Source organism: Cuculus canorus, chromosome 3, assembly GCF_017976375.1.
Source record: "Cuculus canorus isolate bCucCan1 chromosome 3, bCucCan1.pri, whole genome shotgun sequence".
Taxonomy (NCBI): domain Eukaryota; kingdom Metazoa; phylum Chordata; class Aves; order Cuculiformes; family Cuculidae; genus Cuculus; species Cuculus canorus.
In genome coordinates this window covers 63212603-63240264 of record NC_071403.1, presented here as the reverse complement: position 1 = coordinate 63240264, position 27662 = coordinate 63212603, and the positions used below count along the sequence as shown (strand labels likewise).

Here is a 27662-nt window from a genome sequence, read left to right as displayed (position 1 = left end):
CCATCTTTGCTGACCTTCTGTTAGTTATGCAGAGCTTACCCTTTAGGTCCACTTGAGAGTTTTCTACTTTACATGTGCCTGGCTCTTGCTGTATTCCCAGACTGCTCTTCCTAGGTTTTTAATAAATGAGTAAGAACTGTTATATAGAATCATAGAATGCTTTGGGTTGGAAGGGACCTTAAAGATCATCCAGTTCTACCCCCTTTGCCATGGGCAGGGACATCTCACTGGATCAGGCTGCCCAAGGCCCCATCCAAGCTGGCCTTGAACACCTCCAGGGGTGGGGCATCCACAGCTTCCCTGGGCAACCTGGGCCTCACCACCCTCACAGGAAAAAAATTCTTCCTAATAGATAATCTAAATTTCCCATCTTTTAGCTTAACACCATTACCTCTTGTCCTGTCACTGCAGTCCTTTATAATAACCCCCTCCCCAGCTTTCCTGTAGCCCCCTTTAAGTACTGGAAGGCTGCTATAAGGCCTCCCTGGAGCCTTTTCTTCTCTAGGCTGAACACCACCAACTCTCTCAGCCTGTGTATCCATCTTTCTGGCCAGGTATGTGATGTACACTTATACACCTAGAACTGATAGACAGAGATAATCACATAGCTTTAATTTTTCAAACTTACACGTTTTCAGCCTTTTTTGTGGTTCACAATGCTCCAGCCAGAGTGGACTTCTGTCTCTGCTGTTCTGAGACTGTCCCTGTCGCTGCTGAGAAGACGCATTTTTCTTATTTTTAGAAGTATGCAGTGTGTTTTGAGATCATAACTGAGGCATAGATGACTTTTAGCCTCCAACCATCCTTCCATATTGAGTAAGCAGTGATCATCCAAAGAATAAATTGTGCTCTGAGGTTGTAGCAATAACTTGAAAAGACAGTATTTAATTGGGTTGATGTTTTTCCCTTACAGGCTTTTATGCACACATAAGAATCGCTACTGTCATGCACTTGAACAATCCATTTGTGTGTTTACAGTATGTTCTTCATAGTCGTGTATTCCTAATCTAATACACAGTGTAAAAATAAAAATACTTAGAAAATAATTATGCCATTTCACTTCATGAGATTTGCTCTTTTAAAATGAGCATAAAGTGATTAAATTATACCCTCTAACAACTCTATTCAAAGCCAAAAATGCCATGGCTTAGAACAAGGTATTAATTAGAACAGTCTTCAAAGTTTAAATCATTAGCTTACACTTCTTGAACTATGAAAAGCTTGTGGCAAAGGCAAGTTCTTCATTTATCTGTGCATAGGAACACTTCTAAAACCCAAAAGGTGAAGAAAAATTGCTAAGCTTTGTTCTTGAGAACACTTCTTTTAATATTGGAATGTCCTAGAATGCTGTAGTTGACTGAAGTTATATAGGGCTTGGCCGGTCTGTGTCCAGTGTTGGATCTTGTTGGAGGGATCCTATGTAAGCCATGAAGCTGTTGTTCTGATGACCCCAGTCGTAGTAGTCCGGAGAGAAGCTTAAAAACAAAGCAGAAGAATTAGTGACTGGAAGGTTGGTTCTGTAGATACCTGGTTAGCGAATGTGTGCAAAATGCAATCACAGAGATGTTCTCACGCTGAAGTGCAAAAATAAAATAACCTCCCAACCAGTGGTTCAGGCAGCTATTTATTTTTCTGATCTATAAGTTATGTTGGCCCAAGTGTTCTCAACTCACTGATTCTTCCAGTGCACTAAGGACGGTCTCCTTTCTGCTTGGCTAATACAGGTGGTGTTTGAAAAGCCTAGAAGCCACGCCAGGTCCTAGCACTGCAAAGGCCTGTCAGTGGTGGCTCTAAACCTCCTGTGTCTGCGTATAAAAGACCGGCACTTGGTCAGCCGCTCTGGCATACTGCCTTTTTCTTCACAAGTGTTGTCTTTCAGACAACACTTGGCTGGTTTGGTTTCCACAGGGAACTGCCTGTGTTACTGATGTGTCTGGTTCCTTCATGCCTCTGTGTGGAAGGGAGGGTGCCTCTAACCATAGGCTGGATACGAGCTTGGAGCGCATCCCCCTCCAGCATCCTCAATGGGTTTAGTTACTAGGGGAGAAACAAACACAGGGGTAGGATGGCAGATAAGTGTAAATAGGGACTGTCCAACTTTACTGAATCAATCTGAGCTCAGAGACAGTGACTACACAGTCTTAGCTAAATGAGAGATCTGGGTTTGTCAGCTACAGTTAGCAAGTCAGCCTTCCTTTTAAGATGACTGATTGCACTCTGGTACTGCTGGCGTACTGCAGACACAGGAACAGCAAATGAGTAACACATAACAGCCTTCTTTCACGGTAGCACAATGTCCTGGCAGTGCCTTTCCTTCTCCAAACTGCATGCTGTCACGCTTGCTGTGAACTGCTCCTTCCTTCCTGGAGGGAGGGGAATCCTTCCCTAAAGCTCACAGTTACACAGAGAAAACAGGGGTTTTGCGCCAGTTCTGGGTTGTGTGGAATGTCAGCAGTTAGGTGGATTTGCCTTAGCTTTCAGCAAGTGGGAAAGCAAATGCCTACTTCATTTCAAGTAAACCCCAAGACATTTAGCCATCTTACAGGGAGACCTAAGTTGAGAGCCTTCTTGCCACCACCATCGCAAACTGCTGCCTGTGCTGTCCAGCTTTTCCCTGCTCTCCCTGACGGTAAGGAGACAGTTGTTCTGGGTTGCCTTGTTCATGCACCTTAACTAGTAAATGGCACTTCTTAGGCTACTCTTGGAAGAAATGGAGGGTGAAACACCCAAAGATCTGACTGAGTTTGTTAAGGAGCAGCAAACTGATAGAATTCTTAAATTATGTAACCTTTTTCATTCTGCTGTCCTCTTCTCTGTGGGGCCCTTGTTTCTCTTAGTGCTGCCTTTCCACTTCAGCTTACATCTTTGCTTCCCCTCACCTTCTGGAATTTATGCAACAATTCAAGCTGGACAATTTATATTCATCTTCTGCAGCATGTGAGTTCTTCCTCCTCCAATTTCTGTTACAGGAAACAACGGGTTCCCTCTTTTATCTCACCTGCCCTGTGTCCCCTGTGGTGCAATATTCCATGCCAGATCGTCATCGCTGTCATATCTGCGAGGGTTGTCAAAGAAATAAGATCTGGGGCTGAAGCCATGGCTTGGGACCATGCCTGCGTTGGCCTGAGGGAAGGGAAACCTCAGTCAGCATTTGCAAGAGATGAACTGCTTGATGCCTGACTTGCTTCCTGCCTTCCAATATAAAACACTCTACGCTTTATTGTGGACAATAGAAAGCTTTTTTGCATTTTCTGTTCTTCTCACACAGTGTAGTAACAGTTTAAAGATGTTAATAGTTTTTCCTTTTCTTCCCTTCTAGCTAACAGGTAAGACCCATTTCTGAAGCCACTCTCCTACATTCATTTAACCTGTCTGCTGAATTTCTGTCCATCCTGGGCATATGGTACTTTAAGCCAGATGACTTGAAGTGAGCAGTTGGGAAGCAGCTGAGGAGCTGAAGGATATGAAACACCTAAAAATTTGGGGGTTTTCCTCCCACATTTGTAACTCTCCCTCCAGGTGCATTACCTCCCTTGCCCCAGGAACTGATCGTGCTGAACCCTGGCATTCTGCTTAATGAAACCACAGCTGAAAAGCACCGTAGGACCTTTCTGAGCAGTTTTAGTATCTATCCTACAGTGTTGTAAGGGTCAAATCTGAAGGAAAGGTCCTTTGATAAAACAGGGAAAGGGGTGTACGTGGAACTCCTTCACTTTCAAAGCATTTTGCTTTTATTTACCTGTGAATCAAAACAGAAAATGTACAGGATTCGAAAGGTTGGTTTGATTCTGGAAAGAGTACAGAGGGATATCTAGGACCCTGCTGAGCCTCTTCCACTGATCCACTGCTTCCAGCCCCAGGAAACTGGGTTCCCTGCTCCCGTGGATAAGCCAGCATGACATCTTCTTGGCCTTAAGCAGGAGAGCAGTTGAGACTTTCTCTCTTTTTTAGGTCTTAAATAACTTTGACAAAGATAAACAAAAAATAGCTCCATATCTTTTGTCTCCCCATTTCCAACATTTGTCTGGCTAGTAGTAAGGCAAGGCAAAGGGCCATGCACTGCAGCCACCCTGTGGAAGCACCAAAGCAGGCAGAAAGCTTGTTCAAGGCTACCATCATCTGCGGAATGGAGCTTTACGTTTGAACAGTGCTGAACACAGGCTGCCTCTACTCCTCTACTCAAACTTTTTGTTTCTGGAGTCCTAAAGGAAATGTAAAACAGAAGAATGACTATTTCCTGCAACTGCTCCTTATTACAAATAAAGAACATATGGGATTTTCACTGGTTCCGAGTTTCTAAGACTTTTTTTAACCAAAAGGTGTTTTGTTTTCATTCTAACCCCATGCTTCCTGACCAACTTTCTGGCTAAATTTCTACCATTGGACCATTCGATACTCAACTGCCCTAAGCCTACTTAACGCATTAGACTGAAGTCCTGTGGCCCTTGGTCTCCCTCTTGTGGCATGCTTGCACTGCAGTTCAGTTTTGCCTTGCTTCAGTGTCTTCATTTTTTTGTTTCTTTCTAACGTTGTTTCCAGTTTTCCTCTTACCATGATATTGTTTAGCATAGATATTCATCTTGTGTAGAAAAAATCCATATATGACCTATTCGGTATGACAGATATAGTCTGGCCTAAAAAAGGTACCCATAAAAGAAGTAATACCACTGGTTAGCTCTTCTGAACTGTAACGTTATGAAACTGGAGATTTAAGGCTTCCTGCAAATCACAGTGCAAAAATATAACTTTAAATATGTTACCATAGTGCTCTTTGACTTGTGAGCAAATACTGCCAGTTTGATTCCATTTGAATAGCATTCCAAGTCTTTAGGTGATAAGCTTTTTGAAAGGAGAGATTAGACCTCATCCTTTAATTCCATTTTCTTGTGAAGCTCTCCCACACTATCCAAACTTGACCACCCTACTAAACTGACATTAAATAAAGTGAGATTGCTCTGTGTTCACTTTTTAGAAGAGCAGCACCAGTGGACTGTACTTTATAACTTTTATAACTGTCCTTCTCTTTGCTGTTGTCCTGGCTAACACCTAAGCAGGACTGAGGCTGAGACTTTTTAATATATTTCTTAATGCAATGTCAAGTATCACAGTAAGAACAATTTTATAGAGGTGAGGATTTGTTACTTCCTTGTTAAGCTTGGCTTTATTATTATCTCTGAAATCTGCATATGAGAATAAAAAACATTGCCTTCTCCAAAAAGTTATTCTGTTAATTGTTTCTCTCATTTGTGAATTTACCATTCACATTCTTCTTGGGAAACACTGGCTTACAGAAACAGAGACCTTACCTCAGTAATCCTAGTGCAGAGCTGATATTCCTCATGTGCCTGTCAACCAGCATATCCTATATTAACCTGGAGATGTTGCCTACAGCTATAAAAAAATGCTTGTCTTAACTACCTAGATACTAAGGATACTTGTAGGGAATTATCCTCACACCTCACACCTTAATCTCTGGTCTGCTGGAACAAAAATATCAGCAAGAGCTTATTATGGCTATTGGTTTTTGACGTGGAAACAAGTCAATGGGTATAAGACTGAAAAAATTCAATTTATTGTTGAACAGTTCGCACACAACCATTTTCACTGCTATATGATGAAAGATCCCAGTTTTGGGTGACGAACTCTTTTTCCACTGACTTTGGTAAAGTACTGTATTAACCCAAAGGGAAGATGTCCCTAAATTTAAGAAGGTTCCTCATTTTTAAAGTAAACTGCCTGAGCAACACCTTGTCTTCCTTCTGGGTAAATATAATAAGTTTCTCTTACAAGGCCTCAGTATAAAGAAGTGGGAAGTTTGCATTGCTTTTATTCTGCCAAGGACATATTGAAAAAGAGAAGTCAAAACCTAAAGGAACAAACCTCCCTCAGAAGCTGAGCCCTCTAGACTTGCCTGAACATTACACTAACAAATCATACACTAATACATTCCACTTACTAGATCTTTTGTAGGATTTCGGACACGGAAGAAATACACAACCAAGGAAGTAGGCAAGAGTTCCCAGACAAAAAGGATCACACCGAACACTATGTAACCTGCGTCTCCCAGCTGACATTTCAGATCTGCCTGTTGAAAAGTCAAAGAGAAAAGTGTTCAAAATAAAGTTGACAGCTCATTTACACGTTCTTATGAAGACTTATATTTAAGTGGCCGAAATGCTTGGCAACATGTCCAGAAATTCCATCCAGTAAAGCTAGATTAACCTAGCTAATGATTAAAGGCATACTAAGAAAACAATCAATATTCTGTCTTGTTGGGTAAATGTCTTTGTTTTTACTTTTCTTCCTCCTTCTCCTCCTATCTTTCCTTCAGCAAAATCAAAGTTTAATGCAGAGATCTTCCCAGTCTAAGAGCCTGGCAAGCAACCATGTGATCAAGTGATCAGGTTGAGGTAAAGAGAAATTAATTTTCTAGTCCTTTTCCAGCTGGGAATAATATGTGAACAAAAAATCAATGCCCAGGTCTTCAAGAGCATTGCTGGCAATCTGCCTTCTAAAACTAAGGCTTGGATCCTTTCAAATTGGTGCAAGTCATTAGCTTGAATAACGATGCTGCTACTCTAGCATTAGCTTTGAGCTCCTCTTTAGATTTCCCTCTACCAATTACCAGAGTTGCAGAGGGCAAATTCTGTCCCTTTGCATGTTTTGTACAGAAGAGAAATGGGCAATGTTTCTGACAGGTGACCTGAGGCAGTACCACAGCACAAACATTGGGCTGTAGATTTAGAAGTGACTCTTGATTCTGGTACATCCTGCCTAGTTCCAAGGCCTTTTACCTATGGCTCAAATAATTTAACCCCGAAACGCAGGCAACTGTAATGTCACAAGTTAGATCAGATGTTCAAAAATCAGTAGTAGTGGTCTAACCCTAAAGCATTCCAATGAGCTCCGTATGAACAGCCTCTGTCTCCTGGGGAAACGGGGCCAAATATAGTGGCCATAAAATCCCAGCACCTGTTACTCCAGACTGTAGTTAGGAGTCAGTGCAAGAAGTGCTCCCTGCAAGAGGGCAGCAGCAGCAACACTCCAAGCTCCAACAACAGGAGGGAAAATATTTGATTCAGGAGATGAAACACAACCTAGAGCCCTGCTGCCTAAACCTGTGTGTTCCAATTGCATGGAGTGGCACTGCCTAGCTGTGCTCCTTCACACTGCAGCAAGGTTGATTAGTGGTCCCCTGACAGATCCTACCCAACTAACTCTTAATGAGGTCCTCTGGGCAATCCTGCCCTACAGTTTACCTACTTATTTACAGTTTTATCTACGCCTCAGCAGAAAATTGTTAAAGGCTCCAGGTTTGCTTGGCCACTCTGGCACTACAAGGCCTTCGTGTCGCTGGGAACACTGCTTTGGTTCTGCAGGTGCTTGCTGAGAGGGTGGGGAGATGTCACATGTCTGGGATTTTGAGGCCAAACAAAATGTATTCATGGTCCAACCCCCAGCCTGATGTTTTGTCTCGCCTTGACACAGCTGGAAAAATACCGGGACTTAAATAGAGCAGAGAAAGGAGTGGGGTGCCCAAATTTCGTAAAATTCAACAACAAATCCCCAGCTATTGCCTTTATCACTGTTAGCTTCCAATTTGAATTGTCACTTGCCATAAAAAGTTGGCAAAATCATAGTCTTATTCTCAAACTACAGAAGTTATTACTCTAAAGACAGAATTAAGGCAAATAACTCCACATCCCAGAATGGCAATTGGAGATTTGATGATGACTTCAGAACTGAGCATTCCAGTAGAATCAAGTACTGTTATTCTGCTTCTTTTTTTCTATTCAGTACCTTCTTTCTAATGAAAAAAAATCTGCCTTTTTTAATTAAAGGACTTTTTATAACAATAAAATAAAGGTAAGTAAAAGATTGATAATTTTTTTAATTATTTGGCCAGTGGTTACTTCTTTCTTTTAGCACTGGGTTGGTTTTTTTCCTCCTTATGCTAAAATTAACAGTAATTTGTATTCCTGGAGGAAAACAATCCTAGTGTATTTAGTAAAAGAAAAAAATCCCATCATTTTAACATACTAATTCCTCTTATGACAACATGTAAGAAATCAGCCATCACATACAGAATAAGTTCTATTCATTAGAAAATATTTTCATACTTGCCTGATCTGAAACGTTGTACCAATCATAATCAAAAGAATTGACTTTCTTGGTTTGGGAAAATGATAAGATGAACAAGTTGTAACAGGCTCGAGACGTATAAAGTAGTATAACAGTCACTCCTATACTTGTCACCTGACAGACAGATGAGCCCTGGAAGAGATTTAAACACAGGTTATTATTCGTGAGGGAAGTTGACAATAACTTTGCTTTGCATGGGATTCAGGGGTTGTCACGCTACTCTGTCTAATGTGATTGACTTTTTCTCTTTCCTTCTTTGGCCAGGATATCCTATACTGTGTATATTCCTGTATTTTATCAGTAGAGTGGTTTCCAGGCAAACATACCAGTTCCAGCCCTTACCAAAATGGGCTACACCTAATTTCTACAACTTATTGTACAAGTTCTATTTTCAGAGCAATGAAAACAGATAAGAACTACACTTGGTATGAGCTGGAGCAAGAAAACAGCCTTCAGCCGTGCCATTAGCTATACAGCATCCCGTATCAGATGCTGGCTAGACACTCATCATGCTGGCATGATGCAACCTTGCATCTTTTTACAACTGCTTGCTGTGCAGCTATTTCCTAAGTATAGAGCAGAACATAACAGTCAGCACTTAAACTCAGCACAATCAGGAACAGAACATCTTGCCTTACCTAATGTCAACACAGAGGAGACAAAGTGGAAGCCCAGCCTATGGGCAGAGCAACCACAGCAGTGCAGTCCATAAGTGTGAGTGTGGGCACAAGGGCAGGAAGGAGACTGCCAAGTGTGAAATCACAACAGCTCCTAGGCCCTAGAAAGAAAAATGGACAGAACAGGGGAAAGAGCCTAATCCAGCATAAGGAATAAGTAAGGCGCCTAACTACTGTGTCAGGTGGTGAGGGGGTCACTGTGGCTGGCTGAGACATCAACATGGGAGGTGTAGCAGCAAGAAAGGAAGTAATCCGGGAGCCATGGCTACAGGGTTCAGCATGAGCCTGATCACAGGGGCTGGCAGATGTACAAAAATGAGGCTGGCTTTGAAGGAAGCTCAAAGTAAATTCTATGTAGTTGGCTCTGGAATAGTGCTTTGCACAGCCAAAAGAGGAAAGATGGCTTAAAGCTCTGTGTGCTTTGAGAGGAGTAAGATACCTTGCAGTCATTTACTTCACTAGCCGTGCCCTTTCCCTCTCCTGGCAGAGAACCACACCACAAGGATGTGCTCCTTTCATCCATGTGAGAAGGGAGAGAGGCCAAGGGGGAAGTTGCTTCTCCACTCACATGACCTTCTATACCAGTGCAAGAGAAAGGAAGGTCTGCACCTTATTCCTTCCACTCACACGCTCTGCTTCCAGGTTTGCAGCCAAGGAGCAGAGGTCCAAAGTGCGGTGGCATTTAGGGCACAGACATAACAAGACGGCTACTGAAGTCTGCAGTGCTATAACCTGCAGCCACATCAGCAGTGAGCCAAGAGCCTGCTCCTACATGGAAGCCGAAGGCAGGTAAGTATCAGACAGTGGTGAAAGCTGTGGCAAGACCAGCAAGCAGGAAATGCCACAAAGAGGAAATGTTTGCTAGTCACTTCTTCAATACTAGCAAGTCGGTGACACTGTCATGGAAACCAAGGATGAGAGAGTGCAACCATATACCAGTTCAGTGGCATTTACAGACTGGGGCCAGCAGAAGTGAAGAACAGAACGGGGTCAGCTTTTCCCTATACAACTTTCCCTATATAGCTGTCATTCTTTAATAGTTAAATACGCTTGAGATCTAATAAACTTCAATCCCACCAAATACAAAAAAAGGAGGTAAATGTCTCCTGGTTTTGCTGCCAGTCAAATACAGTTAGTGGCTTGGGGAAGGGAGAGCACAGCAGTAAAAGTAAAGCTAGAGGAATCATATTTTTAGTCACAGGTCTCTACAGAAAAGAGGGGGAGCCCCAAGTTTGTAGCATGACCCATCTCGTGATGCTTCTGGCCATCACAGGATTGGCCCAAGTTGGCACCTAAGGGCAGCGCTGTGCACTTCCTTGGTGCTGTCGTAGCCCTGGCACAGAGAACCAGGCCAGACCGCTATGCTAGTTCTTGGAGGTGAATGCATTTTCACATGGGCTCAGAAGATACACACCAGTAGACAGGAAATGCAAATAAAAGGCTGCCAGTACTGATGCCTATCTACATGCACTGCAGAGCATGCATTATTTCCAACGCTACTTCTATCATATCACTGTAGAGAATGGATTTTTCTTCTCTAGCTAACTCTTTCGGCACAATACTAGCAGATTAAACCAGGATGTTTTTTCACTGCCAGCTCTAAACATCTGTACCCCTAAGTATGGGCAGTCAAATCCTAGTGAAAGTCCCCAGAGGAACTCCCATTTCAGGTCAGCAGAAAGGAGAAAAGCACTCTTTAATTCTCATTTCCAGATTCAAACTTTCACCAGCTGAGTGTCTTTCCCTTCCTGTCTGCAATAATGTTAGACTTTGTTTGGGTTTTGTGAAACAACTTGAAGTAAAGATGGTCAGGTTTCCTGCAGGAGGCGAAAATGGAAGAAAATAATCTACAAAAGCCTCCCTTAGGTTAACACTGCTTTGTTATGGAGGTTTATGCTTCCGCAACTCGCAGCAGAAGAAAAACTTTTCTTACTAGTAAAAATAATCCCATGCCCATGCCCTTTGGTCAGCAGTGACAGGCTTGAAAGAAACAAAACAAAGTAAGTTGTGTTTTTAATCTTCTATTCAGCTCTGAACTTTCAGTTGTTGTGCAGTAGGACCAGATTTGATTAAACAGGAAAAGTACTCCCTCCATCTGATTAAGTAAATGGAGAGAGGAATTCTGTTAAAAGATTTTCCAGATATTAACTGAAACTTACTTACATTTTGGAAAGGTTTTTTGTGGTGATATAGGTTAAACTAATAATTTATTTTAAGATTTAACTATCTACTGCAAACACAAGGACCTTTGAAAGCCCTGTTTCATTATTTATAAACTCAAAACACCTTCACAGATTTTATAATAAACACTGCAGGCTATGTGATGCCATCCAGCACCTTGACTGCCAAATGTATCCAAAGCGGTAAACCTAACAATATTTCTTTAAAGAACATTTTGTAAAGTAACACAAGAGACTTTTTTCCCCCTTCTCCCCATTTGGCTGAATTTATAATGCATGAAGTCTTTTAAAACACATTCGCATTATCTATAGGGCAGTATGCAAATGTATAAAGATTCATATTCCTCGTCTGACTTATCTTCAGCATGCTGCTACCGTAAACACTTAATTTATCAATAATTTGACAAGCTGAAGGATCCCAAAGTACAGACCACTTCCAGGTAGCAGTACTGAAATGAAGTGATCTTCAGATGGGGGATTTGGAGAAATCAGTAACCACTTGAAAAATGTCAGCCAGTAAGTTCTGCAAACTGCCTCAAAAAGATATTTTAGGGTCACTGGTGTCAGCCAAAAGCACCCATGCTGGCACTTAGTATTTAATTCATATATTGAGCAGGATGGCCAGCTAAGCACAGGCTGTGACGTTTAAGGTCTCCAGCTGTCAGGGTAAAACTGTAACACTGTGTGGCTCTGCTTCGCACTGCCCTTGTCTCTCAGAAGGTACTTGAAAAGAACTGAAAATGTACCTTACCTTGGACTCCAAGTAAATGTTGGCTAAAGACATCTTGGAAATCTTATACAGGCAGATGGAGAGTGAAACAGCGCACAGCACAAACAACGTGTCATTAATTGCCACCCGGACAGAGACAATGACTTTTCTCTCTGAATTCTGTGTCCTCACCAATACTGCACATGTTAAATTCACCAAGAGGAAGAGGAGACTTATGAAAAGAGAAGCCAGGTAGAGGGGCAACCTGGGAGAGTGAGGAGAAAACAGGTTTAGCGACATTGTTCAGCAAGTGTCAGTCATGAGATGGAAGTTGCACTCCGAGCAATGAAACCTGTATGTTTCTGCTGCCACGGCTGACAGCATGACCAGCTGCCCAAACCCAATCAAAGTGCTCCAGATTGCTGGAGAGATTAACTTAGCTTATTTCAAACCTGTTTTTACAGCTACACAATAAGCTGTAAGTAAAGAAACTAATGCCAAGCAGCAAACTGTGGAAGACTGTTTGCAGCAGAAATACAACTGCGCAATTCTTAAAAATGTCTTAAAATACACATATACTTTCTCAGAATATGCACTTTACAAACAGCACCAACCCTCTAACTACTCATAGACAGGAGAAACCTTGCAAAAGGTTGCCTGCAATGGATTGGTTTTCATCCTGGTTTTATTACATCGCCACTGTCATGAGAAGCATCACTGTCTGCAGATGTCTACCATTAGATTTTATATTCAATTGGAGAAGTATCTAAAAGCAGGAAAAATCTCAGAGTTATTGGTTCCCCAGCATCTTTCTCTGTCCCTCTCCCTAAGTAGCTTCATCATGGGCAACCTCTTGAAAGAATGCATACTGATTCTGGGTTGGCATTTTGCCATCTCTGCCAGGCTAAAGGTTCATTGGCAAAACCACAGGATCAGAGCTGGAACAGAAATGTGACAGACAGAATCCCAGAAGCTGGACTGTTTTTCTTCATCTGTTTTTTTCCCCACTTAGCACTGATACCTGCAATACAAGTATACCACATACTCAAGGAAAACTGTGGAGACTTTTTTTTTTTTTGTACCAAGGCACGTTTCCATTTCAGGTGTTTGCTTACTTCATTACCATTGCTGACCAAGGCAATTACTGATAAAGGTCATAATCTGCAGTCACTGACAAAGAGGTTTTTGCCACAGCTTTTCATGTATGCTGGGAATTTAGAATCTGGCTTGCAACAAACATCCAGACTGTCCCTGAGGAATCAAATTACAATTGTTTAAAAACACTTTACCTAATGGTGATCTTCTTGTTTCACACAGTCTTATCCTTTTGGGATAGCATCAACCCAGCTACAAAGCTGAAGCATAGCTGGCTTCTTTTCAGAGGGCAAGAAGGAAGGGGTATTCCTTTGAGACTTCTAAAATGTGTAACAAGGAGAACTGAAAGCTTAAATGTCCTTGCTTGTGAGTCACAGAATCACGGGCTGGTAGGGGTTGGAAGGGACCTCTGGAGATCATCCAGTCCAGCCGCCCTGGGTAAAGCAGGTTCCCCTAGAGCTGGCTGCACAGGAACATGCCCAGATGGGTTTTGAATATCTCCAGAGGAGGAGACTCCTCTATTGACTGGTCAAGCATGATTCTCTCTTGGTGAATCCATGTTGACTACTCCCAATAGCCTTCTTTTCTTCCAGATGCTTAGAGATGACATCCAGGATGAGCTCTTCCATCACCTTTCTGGGGATGGACTTGAGCCTGACTGGCCTGTAGTTTCCTGGGTCCTTCTCCTTGCCTTTATGAAAACTGGGTTTTTTTCAGTCCCCGGGCACCTCTCCTGTTTTCCATAATCTTTCAAAGATGGAGGAGAGTGGCTTAGCAATAATGTCTGCCAGCTCCCTCAGCACTTGTGGATGCATCCCATAAGGGCCCATGGATTTGTGTGTGTCCGTTTTGCCTAAATGATCTCTAACGCAATCCTCCTCAACCAAAGGGAAGTCTTCCTTTCTCCAGACTTTCTGTCTTACCTCCGGGGCTAGCCTTAGCAGTAAAGACCGAAGCAGTGTCCTTCTTTCCAGTTATATCTGGCATTGAGCAATGATGCTGCCTTTTCCTTGCCAGTGGTGGAAATTCCCTCTTAGGAGGAAGATTGTGCTCATTCTTAACCTTCCAGGGCAGGGCTCTGATTTCAGGATAAGCAGCTAGCAGTAGTTCCTTTAAACCTCATAGTCATATGCTGGAAGCACTGCAGTCCTGAAACTCCTCTTTCACATATCTTCCTCTGGAGAATGCAGTTCCCAGTTGCAGTGCTGGGACATTTACAGCTTTTATTAGTATCTCTAAAGTGGTTAAGTGACAGCCATGGTCTTCCTTTCCTTCCCCTGTCAAAGCCTACTTAATAAGTTCATCTCTGATCCTTCACTGCAGAGCAGGTAAAATATTTTTATGCAGTTCGGGCTTACAAGGAAATGTATGCTCCTACATGCTGCCTGTTGGCAGGACAGTAAATACATGCTCTCCTTTTGCTCAGCTTAGTCAGAGGGACCTTCTGCTTCAGCACAGCCTGCGTGCCCTTAATGCTGGCTTGCAACCAGCAAGGCTCAGAGAGGCTTCCAGGTCAGGCTCCTCCTTGACAACTGTTTAGCAAAAAAAAACCAACAAAAAAAAGCACTATCACGCTCCCATGCCCCCACACTCCTGTACGTGCCAGGGTGAGTTGTCATGTGTAGCTCTTCACATAATGATCTTCCATACCCCTTATTAACACGATGTGACTGAGGAAACGGCTGTGTGCTTTGACAATAGAAGCATTGTTGCTGAATTTCTGAATAAGCACTGATGGAGACGCAGGCTGTGTCTCTCAGGGCAGTTTTAGAGTCTCTGCAGCTGCAGAAAGCATTCCTAACTCACTTGAAGGCTGAAAGTAACCTAACAGCTCAACTACAAGGGCACCTATAAAGCATGAATAAGCATATAGGGTTTTTTAGAAAGCAGAGAGGCAGGGCAGGAGAGGTGCTTCCAGATCGCACCAGTGACTGTTCAAAATCCTGTTGTGCCTAATCCCCAGTTTGGGGCTAGTTGCTTAAAATGAGCTGTGCATAATCTGGCTTGACTAGGGAACGCACATGCCAGGCAGGGTGTTCTGTTCTTTCTTTGTAAGGCTGTATGCATCCCTAAGTTTTCCTTTGAGTTTAAAATCAAATTTCAGATGAATGCAGTGAGTTTTGCCTTGTTTAACAGGAAAATCTGTTTGAAACTACTGCATTTCATCTGTGGCTTCCTCAGAAACCAAACTGCATCTGAGGCTTGCGTGTAACAAGGGATGCACACACAGTACAGCAAGACTCATCCAAACCCAGTGACTATAAGAAATCCCCAAGCCCAGAGAGACGTGCAGAAGGACTGTTTAAATATGAAGCCAGGCTGGCACAGCCTTTGCCATGAGATTTTTTGCCACAGTGACTAATATGGAGGCTGTGTTGTGTAAAGTTTGCTTAAGATTCTGGATCTCTCATTGGATTTTATAATTTTTTCTGTATCTTAAATTATATACACATCACAGTCCTACTTTTCTATTGCCCTGTTTATGTTGCCCTTATCTATTGCAGAAATGCCGATACCAGGCGATAAGGTCCGACACTTATTAAAGAAAATGGGGGGAAAAAGATCAAAAAGTGAACATTCAGCAATGAAGAAAAATCAAATTCAGTAAGTGCAGACTCCACCCCCTGTCTGTAGACCATCCATCTTTCTATCATCCATCATCATCTTTCCACCAGGATTTGAACAACCTGATTACAAGAAAGATGTCTCTGCCCAGGCTACAGGTGTTGGACTAGATGATCTTTAGAGGTTCCTTCCAACCCAAACTATTCTGTGATTCTATGACTTTTTGCTAGCCTGTTACAATTAAGATTCAGGACCTCAGCTGTGGGAATGCACACATTTGCACCACTTCGATTATCCTGTATAAGAAAGGAAACTAGGTGAGCTTTTTCTTATATGGCTCTTTTACGCAGGCTAACCACATTCATACTAAGGGTTCTAGGTATTAAAACAAAATACTACTGAAGTCCTTTGCCAATAGAGCTGAATAAATGAGACAAGGCTAGACCAGGTCCAAGAGCAGTCTGCGCTAGAAACACTAAGCAAGACTCGGGGTGGACATGCAGCTCTTGAGGAGAGGGTAGTCTGTGCATGAGTAATTCCAGTCACAATATATAAGTGTTTGATAACAGAAAGACTGTAAGACCTACATCAGCAGGATACTGATGTAGTCATGTCATAGGCATTGACTAAATATCACAAGCTCCCTTTACTTGAGGAAAGACAGTTATGAGGAATAAAGCCTTGCCACAAATATCAGTAACAGATGAGGTTCAAAGATTCTATCTCTCACTTCTAAAGGCAGCCAGGAACATGTTCACAAGCCTGCCCTACACCACTCTGACCTGCAGCCCAGGCTTTGTGCAAAGCCATCCTGTTTGTTCCTCTTGCTTATGCTTACCATCAGGGGCAGGCATGCTTGTATTTGGGGCTGGCTGGGGACCTGGCTGGTGTCTGCTGTGCCCGTCTGCCAGCCCATACTCCTGGATTTCCTTCCCACAAAAACCAGAGTGCAAAGGGGGATGAATTTATTTGTATGCCACAGTGTTTATGAGGGAGCATCCAGCTCTTGCCCCTTGTGGTTTGGGCTGCGGCCAAGGTATGCACACAGACCCACTAACTTGAAAGCATTCCTGAGGCCACCAAAATAGATGCAGATTCTCTGTTCCCATCCTGACAATTTCTGCATCAGCTGTGGTTCAGAATCGAGTCCACATCCCCCAGTCAGCCTCCATACCATCTGTCCCCCACACCCTCCCCAGCCCAAGCCCAGCTCACCCCAACCTTGCTCTCATTGTACTGCGTTTCTGCCAGACATGGTTTCTGAAGCACTTGCTCCAGATGATTACCTCTCTAGATGTGTCAAAATCTAATTGGATAACAAAGTTCCCAGGGTAAAGATGATGTTAATATATGACCCGTTGATACAGTACTGTAACAGTCAGCAAATAAAAGATTTCAGTTTCAAATTACTCTGATTTCAGATCATAGTTTTTTTCTTTGTAATGGAGACAACCTCTGCCTCTTCCCCTGTCTAAACAATATTGCCCTTGATTAAGGGTTTTAGGCATTACCACAATAAATATTAATTTATTAAGCTCTTTCTCAGTTTTCTGGACATCACTGGCATCTGGGGAGCTTTTAAGTAGTTCCTGAGAATTCCTTCTCCTCAACAAGATTCCAAACAGATCTCTCTACCTAAATGCAAAGCTACCTTAAACTCAACTCTGTGGAGTCAGGGGCGGTTATCTGTGAGCTCCCAAACACATCACAAAACTGAAAGCGTTCTTTCTACCTCTTTATTTTCACAACTGTCCTCTCTTCACAAAACTTTTGAGTCTGACCTCATGGATTAACACATAACCAGTCCCACTCATTCCTGTCGTAATAAATACATCTTTTTTGCTACTATTACCAAAGCACTAGATCAGAATTCACCAAGCAATACAACTGTTAAGAACCTGTAAACAAATCACTGGGGTGAGTGTTTTCTGCTTGCATTTTAAATATTTACCTTTGAAATACACCATGTCTAAAAACAGTGTTTCTGTTGGGAAATAACACAGACTTCTAAATTTCATAGGAAGAAGCTGGCCCCAGAACCATCACAAAGAAACAGTGGTATATAAATATGAATAGCTGAGCTATAAGCACCATATTATCAAATGTGTAGTGTTTCTCAAAGAATATGGCTACTCTTCTTTATCACATTAAATGTTTGCTTAGTTCTTACCTGTATTTCAATAGCTCTGGGGAATATTTTGACTTAGCTTTGAAAATCACCTGCAAAACAGAAAAATATTGCATCAAATATAGGATATATGTAAGTAAAGAAAGGTGCTGTGATCCGCAAGAATCCTGTCTCACAGGTCACAAGAAATGTGATGATGGGTTTCATTACATAACAGATTTGCATTTATTGCCTAACAAAGTCAGGCAGGCCCTAAGCAAAATATTAAAAACACTCAGCGGGTGATCACAAGGTACTTGTATACAAATTGTCTATACCATTATTTTCACTTACTCAGCTTGTGAATAAGGTCCTTGGTTCCAGTATTCACAAGAGGATCAACACTAGTATAATCATAATTATTAGGCTCTTACATGACCTAACAGTACATGTCTCTCACATAGGCCAGGTTATACTGGCATATTGGGTCAGAGGCTCTGTTCATGTGAAGAGGCTGTCATAGTACCCTCGCCTGAAATTGAACATATATGTTTATATCCATGCCACATTGCGAAAAGGATGCCACTGAAAACCAAGCTCACTGTTTTACTCTCAGGTATATTTGGCTTCTGCTGACTGGCTGCTCACTATGCAACAATATTTTACAGAGAGAGGGCTCGTGCCCGTTAGTAACCCTGCCGCAACAGAAAAGACAAAATACTGACCTATTTTCTGCAATGTAGCTAGGTAATATCAGTCACAGGTGTTTAACCACCACCAGAAGTTATACAGAAATATATTAGCACATTTTTTAACTTATTTATTAAAAAAATTACAGGGAACCTGTTTCATAAGCTAACAGTTACCAAACACACTAAGTTTACAGATGTTCATTTAAACCAGCACCAAAACACAGCGATTGTTAGTACTGCAAAATAACCCCATGCTGTATGACTTATTCTGTGTTGTTTCCTAATTGATTTCTCCTCCGATTATCCTGCCTTATCTATTTCACTTGGTTTTGCATGCCCTCTAGTATAGCTTGCATAATATTTACTATGTTCATCATGCTTTCCCAAGGAAACAGGACTTACATGATCGCTAAATATGTGCAGGCGTGTGCCTGTTTATCAACGAGTCCTCTCACTAGTCTCAAAATACTCCATCAGAGAACTGATGAAAAATCTTTGAAGCATCAAAGACATGATTCTTTATCACCCTCTTAAAAATTAGTGACCCAAGAGAAGTAAGGAACCCTATGAATGCATCTGACACATGACCTCTGTGAGGAGAATCCTGCATAATAACCTTACACATCACCCAATGTGCATAGCAAAGTATCACAAGAAATGCCTCAGTTATGGAAACAGCTTAAAGTCAAGCATGAGATCTTGAGAAAATCAGACTTCGCTTGTTCCAGAGCTCCTGGAACAACTTGTCATTTAGCTCCTATTCACCAGAAATAGCTGCCGTGACATGGAAATTATTTTTGTGACACATCAGCCTGTTTAGCACTAGCTGAACCAGCAGAGAACATGGAGCTTTTCAGCAGGCCCTAGAGAAATAATAGCTGAGAATAAATCTGAAAAGTTGGAGGAAAAAGAAATCTCTAAAAATATTCTGCAATCATTGATACTGTTTTCAAATAGTTAACAGCTCTGTTGGTATCCCTTACAGAAGATTTTTGTAATTCATTCTCCAAATCCCTGGATCACAAATTCTCACAGGAGTTCAGGAAGAAGCTGATTGTTGCTTTACTTGCTACTGAAAGAAGAGGTACAAGAGGCTTGTGAATGTTCTGCATTTCCGTAGTGCAAAAAAGAAGCGCTGCCAGCTTATAGAGAAGAGACTGTGTTCAAAATACTTCCCTTATGCTTTTTGTACCAGACTTGTTGCCTACCCTGCTTATTCTGGAAGATACTGGGGCAAGCAGGAGGGAACAGATTCCTGATCTCAATGAAACTGAACAAGTAAAACTCGTCTCTGAGGCCATTCCACAATCCTCACCTGTTCTGAGTAGCACTTACTCACCCCTATTGTACCGCTAATTTTGACAGCTTTCAGGACTAGCGCTGAACAGAAGTGTTCAGAGTCTGTAAAGAACTGCACAAGACAAACAATTTGTGGTGAGCGATGAGTTGTGCTGGGTCTACAAAACCTAGACAATTCACACGTTCCTGAATTCTCCTGTGGTCCCCCAGAAATTATTCACTCATCCCTATAATGTCATAGAGCAGTCCTGACAAATGTATCAGTCCAAGGCTGCCCTACCTAGCAAAAGCTCTATGGATATCTTAACTAAAGCCAAACATGATGTTCCTGCTGCAGATCCAGCAGGATCTCCAGATAAAAAAAAATCAGTAAACCAGCTGTTACTGTGATTGTACATTTAGTGGACCTGTCCCAGCCGGTAAATGCTTCTCAGCATTTTGCTATCAGAGCAAAATGACTGTTCCGAAACAAAATGAACACTGCACAGAAAATGGTTGCTACGCAGCATAAAAGTTACAGTGCAAGTCATGGACACTCTTACAAATTCACTGCTAGACAGAAACACAGGTGGCCAAGTTCTGCCACCTTTGCTTAAACACTGGTGAGGCTTTATTTCACGAGTAACCTCGCTGGAAGCAAGGTGATTGTCACAGAATAAAGGGCCATTCAATGGGAATAAGGATGTCAGAAGCAGATCTCAATATACCTTTACATGTGTGGGTGCAGCTTTTTGCTTTTAGCAGTCATTTAGCTCAAGAGATGTTGCTCAATGGCCCCTCCCGCAACAGTGTTGAGAAAGCTTCCAGTCAATATCTGAGTCATCTAAGCAAGTCTTCCAGCAAATCAGAGCAAATCAGGCTATTCCTAAGAATAGACTAAACAGCAAGCAGAAGGCAGACTTTTAAAAAAAGACCTTTCAGAGAGTCCCAAGGTGAAAAGCAACACAGAAAAATCAGTGAAATTCCTCACGAATTTCCTAATGTCTAAGGTTTACGTTTTCTTCTTAAAAGTGTTTCCTTTTTCGCTTGCTCTTTAAAGGAGAAATATCCTGTTTTGACCTCTTGTTTTTGCCAAAGGACTGGAAGTCTCAAATGAGATTCTCACACTCCCTCCTCCACTCCTCCAAGGTATATGTCTGGCTTAGAAAACTGCAGCCGTACAAATGGAGTCCAAAAGCCCTTCATAGAGCCAGGGAAAATTTCTGTTGCAGGAACTGATCTCAACGACCTTAAAGACGTTTCACCAGGCCCCAGCAGAGGAGCTGTGAGGATGGCATAGCAGTCTGTTGGCAGCTCAGCTGCAGAGAGCTCTGCAGAGCTGCTGGGCAGCAAAGAAGGCAGAGAGGACCAGGCTGTAGTAGCTTAGGGGGGTTCCAGCTATGGTTATCAAAGTTAAATCAGGAGCCAGTCTGGCCTTGTAAGGATCAATGAAACAGGTGTCAAAGCCAAGTCACACATTCCCAGGGAAAAAAAAAAAAAAACAAAACCTCAGAAAATCTCACCAGAACAATTTTCAGCCCATTTCCTAGGTTAGCCAAACTGACATGACAGATGGCACAAGCCTACACTGTACCTCTAGTACAGTGATCAATTCACTTTTACAGGAGTCACAGCTCAGCTTACCAAAATGTCTCAGGCGTGTGTTGAGTACTTGCTCAATCTGGCCCTTTGCACAGGAATGAAGTTCGGCTTTATTCACCAGTTCTCATCTCAAAAACTCTATAAGGACTATAGAGTGTACTCTTCCCTCCTAGCTGGTTTCAACACGGCCTCTCTCTTCCTCTGTCACTCTCCATGCAAACCCCTTTCCGCACCCTGAAAGCATGCCACAATTTCATGTAGGCCCAGAGACCCTCACTATCAGCACATAGTCCTTTCTTCTTCTGTGTATCTTCCAGTCCAAGGCCCAACTTCCTCTTTTTCTCCATCTCCTATGCTCATTCTTTAATTTGGATGAGATTCCCCAAAATATACAAGTTTTCCCTTTGGTTTTAAGGCTTAAAGACATGGGCAACATGACTCACTACCATACTCAGCCTTGTGTAAAATGGTAAAATTAGTCCTGACAGAACAGGGACTATTGTGAGGTTGGCAATCACGGTAAACTTGCATGCATAGCTTTCCCATCAAATTAATTTCTAAGTCAAATGACCTCATTCTTCATGTCAGATGCTGACAGCCAGCCAGTCTGCAGTTGCAATTTGTCTCCTATAGATCCAATTCCGAGGGCAACATTTTATGCCAAACATATTAATATGTTCATCAATGGCATAGACAGTGGGATCAAGTGCACCATCAGCAAGTCTGGAGATCACACCAAGCTAAGTGCTGCGGCTGACACGTCCAAGAGACATGATGCTATCCAGAGGGACCTGAAAAGTTCAAGAAGTTCAACAAGACCAAGTCCAAGGTCCTGCATCTGGGCCAGGGCAACCCCTGGTATCAATGGAGGCTGGTAGAAGAAGGGATTGAGAGCAGCCCTGCAGGGAAGGACTTGGGGGTACTGGCGAATGAAAAGCTGGACACAAGCCAGCAATGTGCAGCCCAGAAGACCAACCATATCCCGTACAGCATCAAAAGAAAGGTGGCCAGCAGGTCAACAGAGATGATTCTGCCCCTCTACTGTGCTCTGGTGAGGCCTCCCCTGGGTACTGCATCCAGGTCTGGAGCTCTCAGCACAAGAAGGACATGGACCTTTACGAGCAGACCATGAAAACAATCAGAAGGCTGGAGCACCTCTTCTGTGAAGAAAGGTCAAGAGAGCTGGGGTTGTTCAGCCTGGAGAAGCAAAGACTCTGGGGAGACCTTGTTACAGCTTTTCAGTATGTAAAGGAGGCCTATAAGAAAGATGGGGACAAACTTTTTAGCAGGGCCTGTTGCGATAGGACAAGGAGTAATGATATTAAACTACAAGAGGGTAGATTTAGACTAGGTATAAGGTAGAAATTTCTTACAATGAGGATGGTGAAACACTGGAACAGGTTGCCCAGAGAGGTAGATGCCTCATCCCTGGAAACATTCAGGGTCAGGTTGGACGTGGCTCTGAGGAATCTAAAATAGTTGAAGATGTCCCTGCTCACTGCAGGGGAGTTGGACTAGATGACCTTTAAGGTCCCTTCCAACCCAAACTATGACTGTCTATTTTCTGATGCTTTACCATCCGCAGTTAGAGTCCTGTGTAGTTCTATATACATCTAAGGCATGTTTTAAATTAATAATAAGATTTATAACATATAGTGTGTTCATTTCTACTAAAAATATATTTATTCTAAATAAAAAGCCCTCTCTGTTCTGTCACTGGTGGTGTTACTTTTGAAATGCTATCCCCAGTAATTAGGGGATGAGAAGTTCTCTCAATTTTTTTCCCAGAGCTAACACATACCCTAGTTCCACTGAGACACATGTAACCTGTCCGAAAACCTTGTGTTGGTTTTACCCCGCCCTGCCAGGCACTTCCAGCATGGCCAGTTCCCCTCTAAACTGTCTTAGTCTGCAAAATTTTTCTTCATTTGAAAGTCCTTGATTTTATCAGCCCTGCCTGGGAGGCAGGGTAAGCTTCTCAATCTGTATGCCAGAGAAAAGGGAAGATGGTTACGGAGGAGGAAGGAGCGGTAAATCTGCCTAGCAGTCCTCCTCCACCCATACAGCCTCACGGTTCTTCAGCTCAGCACCATGTTCCCTAGGTCCTGGAGAAGTTCCCAACCTGATGATTTAACCTACAGCACACCAAATGTTTTTCTGTGCCTGGCCACAGGGGATGCCTGGGATTTCCAGCATCCCCTACAGCTCACGGTCTTTGGCCCTGACCTTGTTTTTTGAGTGTGTAACCCTGCATCCTAGCCTCCCTCCTGCTTCATTTGTATCCTGTTTCCCAGGGAAATGTAAAGTCTGAAGCAAACAGGGCAAAGCGAAGCAAGGTCTTCTCTGCCCACTCCTCACACACACACTAAAAAAGGCAACTTCTTGTATTTCCCAGAGCCTCTTTACACTTTTGCCCACTGCATTAACTGTTAAAACTGAGGACTTGCTCATCTCAGTTTCTCTTTGTCAGGGGCAAGGAAAATTTGGCTAGACAGGACACAAATAAAAGAGTGCATGAGTCCTGGGATCCTCCCTGGCTGAAGTCACTTAAAGTGGAAAATATGCTATTTGCCAATTTGCAGTCTTTGCTTTATCAAGCAGCAAAATAAAAGGAGCTGCAGGAGAGAGGCAACAAAGTTATAGGCTTTTTGGTCTCTGTAGGTGGAAATGCATAGTTGAAGTCCCTGTCTGTTGGATCAGGCTGAGCTGATCTGGTTTGGTACAATGCAGTTACTGGCTGGTGTTGGGCTACTCTTTTATGAAAGTGCCAATGGATCTCATCTTTACTCAAGATGTATTTTAATAATTTCTAAATAGGTAAAGATTTATCCTGAGAGAGTTAGGTCACTTTTTTTCCCCCTTAGAAAATAATTAATACAGATATAATATTAATACATTCTAATAAATTCAGGGCTCTCACTATAAATCATATGCATTTTCTGCAGTGCAATTTCTGAGAGGAGTTACTATTACAGAAGCTTATCTTCAGCAACCTTACCTTCCATTCTGCCATAAGTAGGGCATCAAGAGCATAGCAAAGAACCCTGAATTTGACTCTTAACCCAAAGATCCCTCAGGAATTGCCCTGAGTCAAAACTATTTTGATGGTAACTTCTCTTTCACCCACAGGTCTCCCACTACAGCAACCTGCCCCTAAGCATTACAGCTCCTTCTGCTGCATCTGCTGATGGTAATGCTCAGGTCTGGGAACAACCCTTCCTGTTCTGATGCCATCATGGCTTATTTCTCTTGCCACACATAAAATACAGTCTAAGTTTGCATCTCCATTGCTTTGGGATACTTATTAAAAAGAGAATAGTTGTGGCTAACTTTCTGCCAAGTTCAAAGGTGCTTATTATAAGGGAAAAATGCCCTCAGACACTTGCCAAATAAGTTTTGTTTGACCAGGAGGATTTGCAATATTTTTTTAAATTACTTTTTCATCTCAAACCTATGCCTTAAAAGTTTTCCTCGCAGTGATACATGTCTGGGTGCTGTGCAGCAGATAAAAACCTGCAAATTCCAGGGACCCATAATGCTTCTTCCATTCCTCTGTCCCTATACTATACATAGATCCCTTCTTTCCCTCTAGCTAAGGACCAGTTAAATAGTATGGTTTCATGCAACGAGACACAGCTGTAGACCCTTCTTGCCTGCTTTCTAGAGAAAGAAAGGATAAAAGCTGTTACTGAACAAGTCTGTGAAGTTGTAAGACATTACTGAAAACAAAATTCTCTCTCCCCACCCCTTTCACACTAGTTCTTGCTTGCCTACTGTGGAAAGTTAGATGCACATTAAATATACAGTCTCAAGAAGATGCTGAATTTCAAGACAAACCACCTTTTAATGGTTAGAAGTAAAAAATTAATAACAGTGAATTAAAAATATGTGCACTTATTCTGTGTCTTACGTTATATTCATACAATGGCTGTGCTTGTATTTCTTAAGGCTTTGTCTTGGCTGGGGAGATATTTGAAATGAGATTTCACTGGGAGCAACCAGCTCTAAAGCAAACAAAAGTACTAATAATATGCCTGTCTACAGTGGCCCAAGATCTTTAAAGATTATGACGCACATCACAAACTGAGAGTCCCTTGCAAATATTGTTGCCAACAGCTCTTGAAGACAGGTAACTATGGCAGGCTTTTACAGAGGGGCTCAGAGGAAGATCGTGAGGAGCCATGGTGACAAAGCAGAAATCATGTCAAAGGCAGAACCAATAGCCTTAGCACTTTTTTTTCTGTTTCCAATGACTGACTTCTACTTCCTGAATGATATCAGACAGAGATGCCAAAAGGGCATATGTGTGCATTCTGTTTGCTCTCTTTTTAGATCTTCCTTAGATGAGAGGAATCAGTTACCCACAACGCTAAGCCCCTGAGTGCTGGCACTCTGATGCACAGAGTGCAGGCTGCTGTGCCCCCTCTGTGCCCATGCCAGCCCCAGATTCTCTTGGCAAAGAGCCAGGATGGTGCATTCTGCCTCCAGAATTCCACAGCATCTGTATCTGAGAGAAGACTCTGACCTAGGGCTATGACTTAGTCCCAGCCGTTGTGATGGGGATGGACTGTGTGATGATAGACGTTTGCCCCTGGGGAACTGCAACATTATCAAATGATTCTCACAATAGCTCTGGGATAAAGCATAGGTCGCCACATGCCTGAGCTGGATTTGAGTAGCATGGAGATGAAAGCTTCCTGTAATCTCTTAATATATCTAAAGTCTCAGGGAGTGCAGTGGGGTGAGTTAGCAGGTGTTTCAGACACTAAATACAGAAAAATAAACCTAAGCACAAAACTCTGTATGTGGTTCTAAGTATTTAATACCCTCTACAACTCAAGTGATCCTCTTATAGCTGTCATGCTTACCATTGTTGCTTTTTCAGCTTTAGGATGGCAGCTCTCACAAGCAGCCTGATATCTTCAGCCAGCCTATTCACAATTGACTGGCCTGTAATCATTACAGAGAACTGTCAAACAGCGTAGGCACTACCAAAGCACCTAGACCCCCACAGGGACATGGTTCCAAGTGGGGCACACAGCAACACCCAAAGCATCCTGAATACTGCTGGGGTGCTCCAGAGGTGGCTGGTGCTCTGCTGCCCAGCTACTCCTGCACTGGGAAAGCAGTCTTTGACAAGGGTCATCCGAGTGCAGGCTCGGTGTTCTGCCTCAGGCAACACAGTGGGATTGAAGAAACTGAGAATCCAGCCTCTGCCTTCCCACAAGCTTCCTGTGAGATCTTAGGAAAGCCCAGCACCCTTTCTTTGCCTCAGCATGCCATTATCCCAGGATATCTAGGCTCACCGTAAATACTTCCAAGCAAGTCTAACTGCAGCAATGTGGAACACTGTGCAGCATAACTCCTCTGGCTTCTTATCTGTCCGTAACACAGATACTCTCTCAAGACCTTTTTATGAAATGCAGGTACCTTCACCTTACTATACAGCTGATTTACCTTTACATCAGACCATCCTTGGTATAGAGAGTGTATCTCTGTACAGCACTTAGCACTTACTGGGGTCTGGAATTACTGCCATTTGTAACACAGATCATTAGAGTAATTTGGGTCTGCAGCAGGACTTGATCAACAGTTTTGATTGTGATACACAGAATAGAAATCTCACTCAGAAACGTGTCGGCCAGCTTATGGAAAACTTGGGGGGGGTGTTTGCTAGCAAAATTAGATATGTGACAGTTCTGACTGTACACAGAGATAAGGTCTGCTAAATTAGGGGGTATATGAAGCCTAGTAACAAAAACAACAACAATGACAAATAATAATAATAGAACAACATTTCTGATGTGTAACTTTCAAGCTCTCCGATACATTTCCCCCCAACATTTAAATTAAACTAAACCCATTTAATAGACATTACAAATATTATTTGCCGTTCCTGAAATAATCACTTCAGGCTCCGGTTTCATTGTAACATTGATGACTTGCATGTACATCAAAAGTTAAAGCTCCCAACTAAATAACTGAAATTTGCTTTTTGCACTGCAAAAGTACATTAGGAAATTACATTTTTCTCATGATTCTTACAAAACAATACTTTACCATTCTATCAGATTTAATCAACCAAATATCTGTTGCTTACCTGTGTGAAGTAAAGATTCATCAGGGTCAGGGTGAAAAACTGGAGGCAGACTGGGAAGCAATAGAGAAGCCAGAAGATGAAGGGGCTGAAAGAATTCGCTGTGACAAAGTCTTTGAAGTAAAATGAAAAGAGCACAGTCCTAAGAGAGGCCCAAAACAAGCACAGAAACAGAAAGACAGTCTGGTAACTGAACCTCTTGTGCCTGTAGTGAAGGACCAGCCAGAGCTGTATGTAGATGAACACAAAAAGCAGTGAATAAAAAACAGTATATACAATGGTCAGGCCCAACTTCACATACGGAGGGACAGCTGGCGTCAGGGTCGGTGGCAAGGTGTCATTTTTCAGTGAGTCCCACTCAGGAGCCTCCATTTGATATCAGGAATCGTCAGAATTATTTATTAAGTTTGGCTGCCGCTGTTGCCTCCTCCTCCGTCTCCTTTCATCTTCCTACAGCATAGGAATCAAGAAAATGAAAGAAAACAAGCTGCACTTCCTCTTTGGCAGCTCACTGTGGG

The 27662-nt window shown here is 42.5% G+C and overlaps 1 protein-coding gene across 2 annotated transcripts; it reads right to left on the bottom strand.

Annotated features, from left to right (window-relative positions):
* Positions 1-617: 617 nt before the first annotated feature.
* On the bottom strand, positions 618-27662 carry GPR137B (G protein-coupled receptor 137B). Of its 2 annotated transcripts, XM_054063431.1 has the most exons (7): positions 27148-27659; positions 17539-17588; positions 11751-11973; positions 8121-8274; positions 5957-6081; positions 2999-3123; positions 622-1475 (listed from the first exon to the last, which is right to left on the bottom strand). In XM_054063431.1, the coding sequence occupies exons 1-7, from the start codon at positions 27514-27516 to the stop codon at positions 1364-1366; spliced, it is 1158 nt and encodes a 385-aa protein (XP_053919406.1). In that variant the 5' UTR covers positions 27517-27659; the 3' UTR covers positions 622-1363. The 2 variants fall into 2 exon arrangements, with proteins under 2 accessions (XP_053919407.1, XP_053919406.1); XM_054063432.1 differs by lacking the exon at positions 2999-3123 and having other exon boundaries at positions 618-1475; positions 27148-27662.